This window comes from Oncorhynchus nerka, linkage group LG19 (genome assembly GCF_034236695.1).
Source record: "Oncorhynchus nerka isolate Pitt River linkage group LG19, Oner_Uvic_2.0, whole genome shotgun sequence".
In the NCBI taxonomy this organism is placed as follows: domain Eukaryota; kingdom Metazoa; phylum Chordata; class Actinopteri; order Salmoniformes; family Salmonidae; genus Oncorhynchus; species Oncorhynchus nerka.
Genome location: NC_088414.1, coordinates 21051598 through 21067065, shown reverse-complemented (window position 1 = coordinate 21067065; position 15468 = coordinate 21051598). Strand labels below are relative to the sequence as shown.

Here is a 15468-nt window from a genome sequence, read left to right as displayed (position 1 = left end):
AAGCAAGGGAAATGAATGTTGCCAGCCAGTATGGCAATGGAAAATGTAGAACGAACGACTGGGTCACGTCCACAGATACAGAACAAAAAGACTTAATGACTGGATCGTGCCTCTGGCAACCGAACCAATCTAACGAACGACCAGCCGAATTGGGTAGCAACCTGAGATGTGTGTCGGGACTATATCTCGTGGAATGATGAAATAGTATGAATAAATTAATCGAAATAACGTTTTTTTGTGAAAATATGTCAATCATTATTTGAATATGCCAGTAACCTGCTGTATAAAAGTGATAATGCCGGTGTTTGGAGGACATATCGGTACAACACCATGCCAATATAATCTCCGAACACGGGCTTCTCTGGCATTATCGCTTAATTAAAATCCTCCAAGTGATAAGAAGAATGTTTTGTAACATTATATTCTCTTCAAATGAATGCTTTCCTCTAGTTTTGTTTGTTTTCTTTCCACACAAAAAAAGAAGGAACGTTTTGGTCATTTATTTTCAACTGACTGCTCCGAGACCCAGAAACTGACCACATGACGCTTTATTCATCTTGACAACAAATAAATGACGTTTGATTTTGTATATGACTGTTTTAAGACAATTGACAACAGTGTTTGTATAAAGCCTGTGCATTATGGTATTAGTATTATTTTGTACTTTCAGGTGGTACTTCAAATGGTAGACAATGCACAATGTATTTTTCTTATAATGCCTCTGGTAAAAATCCAAGAGCTACCCCAAACAGATAATACATGGTTTTGCAAATACAATCATCATAGAATATAATTTACATCTTAAAATATATATGCTGAACAATCGGGTACGAAACATTGCAATAATTCCACTAAATATCCACATAATATGTATATACTAGATTTTATACTTTCCACTTAGAAAAGGACCATTCATTTTTGTGCGTGGGAATAAGAAATTAACACAAGTGGACCATTCTTTAATCAGGAGCCTGTGAGAGGTACTTGAATAAAGTTTACTGCTTTTAGCAAAGCTAGCTAACACCACAGAATTTCAACTGTTTACTCATGTCTGGTTTGTAGCTAGTTTGTGTTTGTGAGAATCCCCTCCCATTCACAATAATGGACTAAAATAAGTTATGTCTACTCTATGTAAAGCGGTGGTGTAAAGTACTTAAGTAAAAAATACTTTAAAGTACGACTTATGTCGTTTTTTGTGTATCCGTACTCTACTATTAATATTTTTGACAACTTTTACTTCACTACATTCCTAAGAAAATAATGTACTTTTTACTGGTCATCCCTACGGCCTCTAATCTGGCTCTCTAAACACACATGCTTCATTTGTGTGTTGGAGTGTGCCCCTGGCTATCCGTAAAAAAAAAGCAAATGGTGCCATCTGATTTGCTTAATATAAGGAATTGTAAATGATTTATACTTTTACTTTTGATACTTCAGTATATTTAAAACCAAATACTTTTAGACTTTTACTCAAGTAGTATTTTACAGGGTGACTTTCACTTTTACTTGAGTCATTTTCTATGAAGGTGTCTTTACTTTTACGCAAGTATGACAATTGGGTACTTTTTCCACCACTAATGTAAAGACATTGAAACGGACTCTCTGCCATGCATTTCAAATGTATTTTACTCCTCTGGTCTGACAGTGAAGGACAGAGCAGTTCCTCAACCTGCTGCACTAGGGCTCATATGTTAGGTAGTATTCCAGTTCTCCCTCCTCCCTGCTCTTCCATGCGGCCCACCTCACCTCCAAGGCATTCCCTATCCGACCTGACCGCTACGCCAGCCTGCCGTTTCTTCTGCCTGACAGTGACGGATGGCCCGGAGTGTCAGGAGGGGAGTGCTGCAGTGAACAGCCGCCGTCTCCAAGAGAAACTTAGACTCATCGGTCCTGGCCCAGGGGCAGCCCTGTGTGTACACAGTTTTTACACCTGGACAAATACCCAGGATCGCCAGGAAAAGCAGCCCACCTCCACCCATCCCACCCCTTCTCTAGCCCCTCTATCATCAACCCACCTGGAGCACCCCCCGATTGCCTGACCACTCCTCAGAGTTCATTGAGTATGGATCTACCTACTTCAACATGATATAGGTTCTCCCCTTAGAGCAAGTTCGGTTTACTATTGAAGAGTTATCGAATAAAATAAAATGTGGAAAATGACAGAACATTCTGGATTTGCAATATAGAAATGAAAGAAATTATACTTGTGCACTGCATAAACATGTGGGGAATTCTCATTGGGCGAGAGTAGTGTCTATCTACCCCAGTGACCAATGAGACAACGACCTTGACCAGCGCTTTGTGACAACGGCATTGTGACAGAAATAAAATGACAATTAAAGGAAGAGAAAAAAAAGAAGTTTTTAACTCACAACCAATATGTCTGTTTATAAGAGCAATGTAAAAAATAATTTACATGAACATTAAATATAACTTAAAAAAGTATAACACACTCTCAATAAATAGTTCTACTATTTACACCATTGCTAAGAGACGCAAATATCACTAAATACCAACATATAGAAGCAGCAAACATTACAGGCATGAGGTACAGCGAAGGTATGCTGTGGTGGCTTACAGTAGAGAGGCGATGTTCTCGTATACAAAACATCACATCTGAAACTTCATTTCATAACATCCTGGCTTTATGGCTTTGGAACAGTACCTTGCCCAGTACAGAGAACACATCAGAAGACTTAAAGCCAGACCATACATCATGGGCTGTGTACATGTTGACACAGAAGCAGTCACATTCTGTAAAGACTGTCATATCCCTTTCTCGGAGAGTCACTGTTTCTGGTCTCCGGACTGTGTAATGACATTGATGAGGATGACGACACAAGACAGTGTCGAAGACAAGAGCTGTAGTTAAGTGAAAGAAAGGGGGGGGGGGGGTGAAATAGATGACAGATCTATAATGTTTGTCCAGTTTGAGGGAAGGGAGGGTCCAATGGCAAGATAACCCTTGGGTTAGTCTATGGATGGGATGGCTTTTTAGAAATCCTGTGAGAGTGTTGGCAGATGATGATAATCCACAGTACGGTTGTTTTGGCTTTGTGTAGTGCTGTTGAATCTCTCCCTACTAGTAATATCTCTAATGAAAGCAGCAGTATTTGGAGTATTATTTCATACCATTTGATTATATCAACATAACACAGTTCAATTTACCAGGGATATATATTGTATAAAGTGTTAAATGCACAATTGTCGAAGCTGATGTAGGCTATATAACAATGAATGTAGTCTCCACAGTTCCTTCACTCAGGTTATTCAAGTCTTTCAATTCTGTAACTTTCTAGAGTCCCTTTTTTTGGGGTAGTTTCTTCATTTAGTTATCCGTTCTCCATGGTTTCCACGCCACAATTTGCATCAAATACATAAGATGGTGCATTACACAAACCATGGAGAAAAAAATGAAAAGTTTGTCTCCTAACCAGGAGGAACACAAAATACATTAATGCTTTCATATCATGTATAATATTTCAAAACGTGTACATCTGACTTTTTTATATTTGAACCTACATTTTAAAAAATGGCGCAAGTCCCAGGTTATATAGCCTTGATACAATAATATCGTAATCATATGATAATGGATACGGGTGGGAATACAACGATGCTAATCACAGGAAAGCTAATAGTAATAGCATAGGAGTGTCAAATGACAAAAACATCATACACTTTTTCAAATCACCTTTCTGACAATAGCAGCTTCTAAACGTTTTGACATATATTTTTCTTCTTAAAAGGCAACCTAAAAGTGCAGTAACTGAGGTAAAATAATACAAATACTGATGAAATATTACGACATTTTGTAAAAATTTAACATAAATGAGAAATTTTAACAGGAGAACAATTGTAAAGTTTCATATTTACATTGTACATTTGACGTTGAAATGTCTCCCTACTTTACTGTGTGACGTGGTATTGTCCTACTATCTCTCTACTCTGTCTGTATCTATGGTGACCAGTGATTGGTCAGAACTGAAAGGTGTATGGGAATATTCTGGAATGCCTTATAGCAGCCTATGTTGAGGAGTCAAAGGGACCATCCCATTGGTCCATACCGGATGAGAGTGTTTAGGGCTCTATTCAAGGGCTCTAAGCGTTACAGATTGTGCGCTAGAAAAATGTAAAGGTTATTTCCGATTGAGTCGATATATGCAGCGTTTACAGTGAATGCAGTCTCCGCTAACGCGAGAACAAATGCCTTTACATTTCAATCAAGCTGTGACGCTGAACTTCCGAGACATGGACTGAAAACAGCCCTAAGGCTGCGTTTAGACAGGCAGCCCAATTCTGATATTTTCTTCACTAATTGGTCTTTTTCAGAGCTGATGTGATCGGTCAATCAATGAAAAAAAGATCAGAATTGGGCTGCCTGTATGAACGCAGCCTAAGAGGAATACACAGGGTTGTATACATTTATGACCAGATAGCCCAGGGATGGCTGAAACATGGAGCAGCAGCCTGTGGACCTTAATAAGCCAAGCAGCCTTCATGACAATATGCTGATGAGGAGGACTCAGTTATACGTGTGTGTGTGTGTGTGCGTGAGTGTATCTGTATTTGCACATTTTGTTTATGGGCTATGAAAGGTGAGTCTATTTGAAGTAAAGGTTGTTGTGTGGTTAATGGGGGGATAGGTACAAAAGTCACACTACTAGTGCCAGGGATGGCACCTCCAGCACTAATGCAGGTAAGAAAAGGCCAAGCTGGGCTACTAAACACATGCAGTGTGTCAAGCCATTGGGCTCAAGAGAAGCCAAGACAATAGTGTCTCAGGCATAAACTACTACTACTACTGCTGTTCTAAATGCTACTTGCTGACAACGAATACATCCAGATGTCTATACTAAAATGAGGACAGCCTCCATGTTGTTTGTGTTGAACTGAGCCTATTGAAGTCAAGGCTATACTATGCCGCTGGAAACCGTTGGAGGATGTAGTTGTGAATGAACACGGACTACTATTCACCAGGTTCTGTGTTTTCAAGTGTCAATCACATTCTTGAAGTCGTTTTCAATTCAGTATTAAGTATTGCATTTTTTTGTATTGAGTCAACATTGCTTTTGGTGAGACATTTCTGGTATATTCTCTGATAGACAAATAACCTATTAAGTCTTCGGCCTATTGGACTGCATAAACCAAAAAAGGTATAGAAATGGAAATGTGAGGTGTTATGTTTTCTGAGGTTAGACATCAACATTATGAGGCTATTGCAACTGTTTGTTTTTTCTCCACTAACCATTTGCAATGTTGCAGGAGTGTTTATTCTCGGTTTGAGTTGAGTGTACTGTACATGCAGATACAAGTGTCCACTAATGCATGGTGTTAGGAGGTAAGCGGTACGGCAGACGGGGCTCCGTCCAACCTCACTGGGTAGTAATAGTATGCAGTTGGTCATATGGCAAAGTAGCAGCAAAAGTAGTAGCAGCAGGAGCAGCCATAATGACAGTTTTTTTTTTTGCATTGCAATATGTCTTCATTGCATGTGATGTCACTTCCTGTAATATGTTAGACTTCTCTGGTTTGAATCTCTTTATCAATATGGTCGCCTATATCCCCACCAACTCTTTTTCTTTCCTATTTCACATCTGTGTAAGAGCAGAGCTTCTAAGCCTGTGATATATGAAGAAAAAGAAAACGCATTTCCATCGAGAGAAGACAGAGGGAACTGACAGCCTGAACCCTGTGCTGTGATCTCTCCAGGAATGGCACTCTCACCAGCTCTGGAGCAATACAACATGAGGGCACGTCAAGTGCATTCATACTATCTGTTATTTTGGCAATAGTCCTTCTGTCTGTCATTCAGTGCCACCATTGATGACTTCAATCCCCCCCCCCCCCCAAAAAAAAACAAAGATTCCATGTGATATGGATAACGTATCTTTTAGGGGGGGGGGGGGGGCTGAAAGAGAATCATATGAGATTGTACGGTTTTAAATGGACACGGAAGCTGGCACCAAACTAAACAAAAGGCATGCTGGGGGGCATTTTTTATATATATTGTTCATTCCAAAAACTGTTTTGTATTTGTGTTTTCTTTTTTTCTCTTGCTGTAGATGTTTTGGTGGTTGGTGACTTTGCAGATTCTTTCCTTTCTTTAAGAAATGGGTTTTCCCTTAGCCTATCTAGTCTGGTCTGTTCATCTTTCCCAATCTGGAGAAGTCGGAGGCAGGTGTCTGTTAGGGGGTTGCAGTATGGGTGGAGAGCTACTCCTGTAAAGCAGCATGTGGAGGAGGTTAGGGGGAGGAAGGGGACAGCGGGTCGCCTTCGGTCCCAGTCCAGGTGTGGGTGGTTTTGGGGTGAGTGTTTGGGGTGGGGGGTGGGGGGGGGGGGGGGCAAGGAGGGAGTGTCACCCCAGGGAGTGGACGTGCTCTTCTTTCCTGTTCTCTGCAGCTTTGGGGTCTCGGCAGGCACAGTCTTCCCGTATGTCACAGGACATGGGGAACGGGATTACCTGGCAGGGACACACAGAGACACATACAATGTTAAATCTAAGCACAAAAACAAAGACAATTAAATGTCTATGAATAATGCTTGGGTTTTATAGGATTTGTACATACGTAGTGTTAATGATGTCTATAGTATTATTGTACTAGTATAATAGTTCAGGAGGACTGTGGCTCTGTAGGAGTGCTGATACATTCCTAAAGAACATTAGTTAACAACAGTGGTAATAGTGTCAGATGCCTCAGCGTCCACTCCACTAGCGGGAAACGCCGCTTGACAAACACGAGCCAACTGCTGCCAGCCAATCCCGTCGCGGTATGTGGTGGAGTACTACGAGTGTTGTGAAGTGTCAATCCTCCATGAAGTGACGAGTGCCCAGAAACACATTCAAAATAGACCCGGCCTACCATAGGCCTCTGCCAGTGTGTAGAGTTTGACGTCACAGGCGAACATCGGCGGTGCGTCAGCGGCACCAGCTGCTGCTGTGTTGCCTCTCCAAGGGCCTGCTTCAGCTGTTTGGGTACACACAATGCATCCCCAGTCGCTCGAAACTAGGAACACATGTGTCTCCAGCCAGCGCCTGGCGGATTTAGACCAGAGTACGTCTGCACCCCCCCCACTTAGGGTTCTAAGTGGGGGCTTTGACAGAAGGGCCAGAGCAGTGACGGTAGAGAAACATTGGCTACCGCAACAAATAAAGCAGCAATGGGGTAACAAATAAACTGAGTCATTAGGAAATACTAGGCCTATTAGCTAGCACAATCAGGAAGGATGTTGGCTGGCATGGGATGACTTCAGACTTCAGCAGTCAGTCTCATCCTCCAATTATCTGAAAATGGAATTGTTTGTTGTTACGGCAACATACCGTACAACTAAACCGTGACTACGGGAATAACATCAAGTTCACTAAGTCATGGGCCAACACAAGTAGCTTATTTATTGGCTGGTAAGAAAGACATACAGTACAGAACAGTACAGCAAAGAACGGCAAAAGGGCAAGATTCTGCAGAACATCATTGGACAGAGGATCCCTCGAGAGTCATAACTTTCCCCTATGGCCTCCAATGTCGTGGTAACACTGGATGGTATATACAGTACAGTAGAGAACATACATCCAGGGAAGCCCACCAATAGCCTGTCTGGGACTCAAGGTCTTCAGGGGCATGGGGTTTGTAGAGTAAACATTGGGGCACTGGGGCTGAAAGAGGGAGAGTGCACCAGTGGCTGAGGCACGATGACGCATTTCCGTCTTTGAAATGGAGCATTAAACCAAGTTGTTTGTGAGAGGGATTTCCTAATGGACGAGGGTTGGGCGGCCAAGACCAGGCTCTTCTGAACAAACGGGTCCTCCATGTGATGACTTTACAAGCACAGGCCGGACACACTTCAGAAACAGCTGTCAATCGCATGAACAGGGTTTACTCTGTGCCTCTTTAGATCCAGGCATGAGGCAAAAAAAACACCGCTCCAATTCCTCCTCCCTTTTCTCTCTCACGTTCCTTCATACCCTCTTCTGCTGTCTGCTTCACACTTTCTCTCTCTTCCTCCTGTCTCTCCCTCTCTGTCAGTTTAGCCCCCATTCTCCCTCAACTTGCTCCCTCCCACCCCACCCAATCCCTCTCTCCCACAATCCTATCACCACAGCCTTTTTACTCCCTCCCTCTCCCTCTGTGTGAGGATCTCTTTATCTGGTCAAATTTGATATGGGTTCCTATGACCTTGACCTCCAGGGTGGCTGGACCAGCTGCCACATCTGGCCCTGATCAGGGATCTCAGAGGGTGGCTGGAACGGGGGCTGAGTGGGGGCCAGGGGCCCCGTGGAAGTCCCAGGAAGACACCCACAGAAACATGAAAGCCCCTGTGAAAGAGCAGGCACATCAGACCCCATGACCCCCACCTCCAAAAACAGACTAGAATCATGCCAGGCCCCACCTATGTGCGTGTCAGTCTATGCTCAGGGGAGGGAAGTGTTTGAGGGTAGGGAGGGTGTGGAGGAGAAGGACTACTACACACACAAATCTAATTTTACACACACACACACACAATTAACAAAAACAAAACACCCGGCCCTGTTCATTAGGACACTATCATGAAGTGGAACGACATTTATTGGATATTTCAAACTTTTTTAACAAATCAAAAACTGAAAAATTGGGCGTGCAAAATTATTCAGCCCCCTTAAGTTAATACTTTGTAGCGCCACCTTTTGCTGCGATTACAGCTGTAAGTCGCTTGGGGTATGTCTCTATCAGTTTTGCACATCGAGAGACTGAAATTTTTTCCCATTCCTCCTTTGACTTGGCCATTCTAACACCTGGATATGTTTATTTTTGAACCATTCCATTGTAGATTTTGCTTTATGTTTTGGATCATTGTCTTGTTGGAAGACAAATCTCCGTCCCAGTCTCAGGTCTTTTGCAGACTCCATCAGCTTTTCTTCCAGAATGGTCCTGTATTTGGCTCCATCCATCTTCCCATCAATTTTAACCATCTTCCCTGTCCCTGCTGAAGAAAAGCAGGCCCAAACCATGATGCTGCCACCACCATGTTTGACAGTGGGGATGGTGTGTTCAGGGTGATGTGCGGTGTTGCTTTTACGCCAAACATAACGTTTTGCATTGTTGCCAAAAAGTTCAATTTTGGTTTCATCTGACCAGAGCACCTTCTTCCACATGTTTGGTGTGTCTCCCAGGTGGCTTGTGGCAAACTTTAAATGACACTTTTTATGGATATCTTTAAGAAATGGCTTTCTTCTTGCCACTCTTCCATAAACGCCAGATTTGTGCAATATACGACAGAGTCTCCCACCTCAGCTGTAGATCTCTGCAGTTCATCCAGAGTGATCATGGGCCTCTTGGCTGCATCTCTGATCAGTCTTCTCCTTGTATGAGCGGAAAGTTTAGAGGGACGGCCAGGTCTTGGTAGATTTGCAGTGGTCCAATTTGTAAGTCGCTCTGGATAAGAGCGTCTGCTAAATGACTTAAATGTAAATGTAAATGTCTGATTCAATATTATCGCTTGCACAGTGCTCCTTGGGATGTTTAAAGCTTGGGAAATCTTTTTGCATCCAAATCCGGCTTTAAACTTCTTCACAACAGTATCTCGGACCTGCCTGGTGTGTTCCTTGTTCTTCATGATGCTCTCTGTGCTTTTAACGGACCTCTGAGACTATCACAGTGCAGGTGCATTTATAAGGAGACTTGATTACACACAGGTGGATTGTATTTATCATCATTAGTCATTTAGGTCAACATTGGATCATTCAGAGATCCTCACTGAACTTCTGGAGAGAGTTTGCTGCACTGAAAGTAAAGGGGCTGAATAATTTTGCACACCCAATTTTTCAGTTTTTGATTTGTTAAAAAAGTTTGAAATATCCAATAAATGTCGTTCCACTTCATGATTGTGTGCTACTTGTTGTTGATTCTTCACAAAAAAATACAGTTTTATATCTTTATGTTTGAAGCCTGAAATGTGGCAAAAGGTCGCAAAGTTCAAGGGGGCCGAATACTTTCGCAAGGCTCTGTATAACATATCAACTTGGTGGTTCGAGCCTTAAATGCTGATTGGCTGACAGCCGTGGTATATCAGACCATATACCACAGGTATGACAAAACATGTATTTTTACTGTTGTAATTACATTGGTAACCAGTTTATAATAGCAATAAGGCACCTTGGAGGTTTGTAGTATATGGTCAATATACCAGCGCTAAGGGCTGTGTCTAGGCACTCTGTGGTGCGTTGTGCTTAAAAACAGCCCTTAGACGTGGTATATTGTCCATATACCACACATCCTCAGGCCTTATTGCTTAAATATGTATCATTATATAAGCTACATTTTTCCTGTCAGTTCTAAGTGGCTCATCTAGAGATCGTTAAAAAGGGAATCTCACATCTGAAATCAAACTTTGTTTTGGTATTTAAACACATTAAGTGTAATGATCACCTCTCTGTATCATTATTATCCACATAACCTCAACTCCTATGAACACAGGCAAGCTGATAAAACAAACCAGCACTAATTGTGTTATTCCAATGAGAACCGCTGGTGATCACTCTTCACTACACAGAGATACATGTTGTTATAACAACAGACACAGGCGAGATGGATAGAGAGTGGGAGAAAGGGGAAGGGAGAATGTATACATGGAAGAGGGAGAGAGTGGCAAGAGCATGAAAGACCGAACGGGAGAGATAAAGAGAGAAAGAGAGTGCATACAAAGAGAGGGAATTAGCAAGAGAGGAGAGAGCAAGAGAAATAAAGAGAAATAATGAATGAATGAAAGAGAAAAGAAAGAAAGAAAGACATATCCAATGAGAGAGAGAAGGGCAGGTTTTGACTTCGCTAGCGCCCGGCAATCGACGTGAGCAAACAGCCAAGGCTCCTAAACCTGCTGGGAGCATGTTTCCCCTGGAGAGTTACTATCTTTGCTCAGCTGTGGAGAAACCCCATCCTCCCCCATCCTCCCACCTCCCAGAAGCTTGTTTTGTTCAACAATCCCCTCCATACCTCCATCCTACTCTCCCCCACTCCTGGTCCATACGATGCCTCCTCTCTTCCCCCTTTAAGACCAGTATTAAAGGAAACTATTTGGAAGGCCTGAGCTGCTCGTTTAGGGATGGGGTTTTATTGCTGTAAACATTGCGTGGCAGCAAAGGCATACGTTGATAATTAAGTCTTATAAAAAGAAGGCAGGTACGGAACCAACACTTAATGCTTGCCGACCAGAATTGGTCGGCAAGCATTAAGTGTTGGTTCCGTACCTGCTGGGCCCTGGCCCTGGGCCCCCGCCATTGCTTCTCTTCCCTTAATTGCCTTGGCAGGGTCTTGGCACAGGGAGCCGAAGTCAAACTCGGTTGCCCTCAGACATTTAAAAATAAGAGCTGTTGATGCAGCACACTCTCTACATGCAGTTAGCCAATATACGCTGTGACCGCAGGGAAACTGAATGGGGCATGATAGGGCTGGATGCCCAAGGACTTGAGAGCACAAGATGGTTTAATCAAAGACACTTCAGTGATGCTCAGAGCTTCCATTGAGAAAGGAACTGACAGCAGTCTATCTCTTCTGAGCAATGGTTCACAATAGAACTGCCCAAGTAGTTGTGTTCTATGCAATCATGTCATTTCCCAGAATGATCCGTCTCCAGGTTTCGAGGCATCCAGAGTAAGGGGCACCGTGGAACCTTGTGTAGTTGCAGCCTAGCCCCAAACAAGGTGAGACACATAGGAAGGACCAGTATGGATGAGCTGGCCTTTTTATTGCCTGAATTGCATATTCTTTCCATTATCCTGCTTGGTGAATGTAAATCACAGGAGGCTGCTGAGGGGAGGATGGTTCAAAATAACAGTGTGAATGGCATGAATGGAATGGTATCAAACACATGGGAATTCCATTGATTCTGTTTCAGCCATTACTCTGAGCCTGTCAGCTGCCTGTTATGTACATGTACAGCTCACATTGACACAGTAATGAATGTCCATCATCTGATTCTCAGATGAGTAAATAGTTATGCCAATAAATAACGGATAAATACACTTTTTCCTATTCAGGTGCATCATCGGGTGTGAAAGGAAAATCCCCCAAGTCAACAAACAGGAAACATTTTCTGCCCTCTCCACACTTCCAAGGTCATCGAGTCAATCACTACTGCTTGATATAAACTGAACAATCTTGATAGGATTATAGAAGAGATGCAGAATCCCAGAACAATAACACTGCACTGTGTGGTAATTGGTTGAACTCTTGCCTTTAAGATCTGAGAGGGTCATTTCCATGGGAAACAATAGAAAGTGTATGAAAACCCCCAAAGAACTAAGAGAAAACATATGTCGGTTGTTTTTGTTCAAATTGACTCAGTCATGACCTTTTTGTGAAGGTGTGATGTGTCAGTCTAAATTGGTGTTTGTTTGAGTAGAAATGTAGCAGAGCGACAAAACAGGTCATTCATTTCCACGGAACGAACCTCACCTGGCCTGACATATTTATTTAGCTGCATTTTTTTTCTCTCTTTAATTTGGTGTATCAACATTTTCGTTAAACTTCAAAAGGTACGTCTGTTGGAAGTTTCTCCCTGGTGGAACTTGTAGAAGTTAGAGTAAATGTAAACACGGCAGCAGTCACTCGTAGCGATGTCTAGAGAAAAACACGGGCTGCAAAGTGCATGTTTGGGAGAGGAGCAAAACACCCTGTCTCAGTGAATCAACCAATGGAATGGTAGAGTTCTACGAAACTGGAAGGAGACAAACAGAGCAATAATGACACAGGGAAAACAAGAATATGGGTCATGGAGGGAATGAAAAGGTGTAGGCGTGGGGTGGGGGAGCTCCAAAAAAGGTCATTTAAGTCACCAAAGTGGCACAGTCCACAATGCAAAAACAAACAGCCACAGTATGATTGTGGAGGAGGGAGGGTTGCTTTGCCTGGTGGCTCCCATTTCCTAAATAGGAATTCCTTCTATGGGGTTCTGGGAGAACCGTAAAGGGCCAAGCCAGGCAGGCAGAGAAGCAGGCAGGCAGTCTCAGCCATACCCTCCCTTCATCCCTCTTCCCTCCCCCTTTGCCTGCCAACAGCTTGAAGTCATTAGGGGGGATCCTGTGGTGACCTTTTGTGCAGCCTGCCTCGCACCTTCAAAGTCCCTGATCAGAATAATACACAGCAAGTCATCCAGAACTCCTTAATATGCAAATCTCCAGGAGAAAGAAAGAAGGGGGGAAAGAGAAAAGTGGAGATAAGGAACAAAAACAAACACGGGGTGGCGGGGAAGTACTTTAGCCCCTCCCCCTTCTTCTCTCTCTCGGTTATTGCGCTCACACGAAAGAACAGAAAAGAATGGGGGGAAATTAAGCTGGAAGGTTTTGCCTGGAGGAGAGAAGGAGGGGGAGAAGTGGAGGAGGGGGTGTTCTGATGTTATCTTCAGTAAGCTGGCAGGGCTTTGTTATCATGTGCTGTGTCACAGCGCTAGGAACAACAACCCTGAGTAGGATTCCAGCTGAGTCACTGCCCCCACAGGCACAACAAGTTGTGGTGGTAAATACTGGTGGCATGATACTGTGTCACTCTGTCTGTGTGTGTGTGTGTGAGTGTGTGTGTGTGTGTGTGTGTGTGTGTGTGTGTGTGTGTATGTGTATGTGTGTGTGTGTGTGTGTGTGTATGTGTGTGTGTGTATGTGTGTGTGTGTGTGTGCGTGCGTGTGTGGTGTGTGCGTGCCCGTGCGTGCCTGTGCGTGCGTGCGTGTGGTTTCCAGAGCCTTTCCGGGGACTCTCTCTATTACCACAGTGTGGTTTGCAAGACTCTTCAATACCATACTGCTCACTTCATCACTCTCTGTGTGTGGTGTTCCCTTTAGAGCAGTGCAATCACTGAAATAAACCATGGCGGTAAGGTGGCATGTCCAAAGGAATAACAGAGAAAGTAGAGGTTGTGTGGAGAGATTGGCAGTGGGGGTGGTTTCCCTTGACCTCTGACAGACACAGAATAGTCAGACCAGCACAACAATCCCAGCCAGCTCACTAAGTAATACAAACACCCTTTTGTGAATGTATGGGGGGGTGGGGGGATTATCATTCAGTTGATCCAATGGGGTCTCTACACTAACCTGAGTGCTTGAGTGACAGGACCTAGATACATGGGGTTGAAATCTCTGTTCTTAACTAAGACAGTCTATATTCCCAGCACCTATATTCACACTGGTAGCCTACATCTGTACATGACCATCTGATCATTTATCACCCCAGTGTTAATCTGCAAAATTGTATTATTCGCCTACCTCCTCATGCCTTTTGCACACATTGTATATAGACTGCCCATTTTTTTTTTCTACTGTGTTATTGACTTGTTAATTGTTTATTCCATGTGTAACTCTGTGTTGTCTGTTCACACTGCTATGCTTTATCTTGGCCAGGTCGCAGTTGCAAATGAGAACTTGTTCTCAACTAGCCTACCTGGTTAAATAAAGGCGAAATAAAAAAAATAAAAAAATAAAATCTAGCAAGCCTGAATGGGTCCTGGGTCCCTATTTGACTATCACTGGTCCAGACAAAACAAAGCTACATCTAACAGACCTGAAGGGATGGAATCTCTGCCTGTGGCTGAAACAACAACACTAACTTCCCACAAGGAGAAAAACAGTGTGTGACTGACTGTGCCTGTGTGTCACCAGTGAGTGGGCAGAATGGACAGAAACTGTCGTAAAAAGAGGTCTGAGAGTTATGTGTCATTGTCTGTGTCATGTTGTTTTGTTTTTGAGTGCTTACGCAAGCCTCTGGGCTGGTGGCCATGTGTTCCTTTAAGAAAATGATAATCAGGTGAAAGTGAAGTTAAGTGTTCTGTTGCTGTTTTGGCTGGGGTGACCAGACGGAGGAGAGTGAGCTCTGCCTCGCAGGAACACCAACCACATCTTGAAGGCTAAAACAACTAAAGCCAGCTACACGTCTACAAGCTCTATACAACAACACAGTCCCTCTGCATGAAATAAATATGTACAGTACTTTTCAAAGGCAACACCATTTAGGTCCGGACTGTTTTCACAAAGTCAGATGAGGGAATAAAATGTGTCTTTCAGACTTTCTACTGAATTTGGATGCCACATGTTCTATTTCATGACATTCTTGATAAGAAATTAGAACACTTCCCATGTTTCATGCCTCTCACATCTCACATTCACGTCAGACCCACTTCTCCTCCATATATTTCCTTCTCATTTCTTTAACTCCGGTAACCTCTTTAGCCATTCGCTCATGGCAGCCGATAAATCAAATTATGATCAGTTATTTCAGAGCAATTTTCTCTATCTTTCCCAAATCCTAACCATTTCCAGGGAAGTCACTTTTGAAATACCAGATGAAGTGTTTGCTTCAAAAGGCTGAATGCCTGGGAGTAGCGCCTGGCTTTGGGGCTTGAGCCCAGGTGATCCTCTTATCATTGCGGCTCAGCGGAAATGGCCACCGTTCAGAGACACGCTCCTAGAGACGGACCCAATCCTCTCTCTCTCTCTCTCTCTCTCTCTCTCTGT

General features: G+C 43.2%; 1 protein-coding gene across 1 annotated transcript in view; it reads right to left on the bottom strand.

The window, feature by feature from the left end:
- Positions 1-530: 530 nt before the first annotated feature.
- LOC115146911 (pappalysin-1-like) overlaps positions 531-15468 on the bottom strand; it is a 128149-nt gene continuing 113211 nt past the window's right edge. The window contains 2 exon segments of the mRNA XM_065004782.1: positions 531-2862; positions 6360-6460. Of these exon segments, the coding sequence (XP_064860854.1) occupies positions 2748-2862; positions 6360-6460 (216 nt within the window). The 3' untranslated portion in view covers positions 531-2747.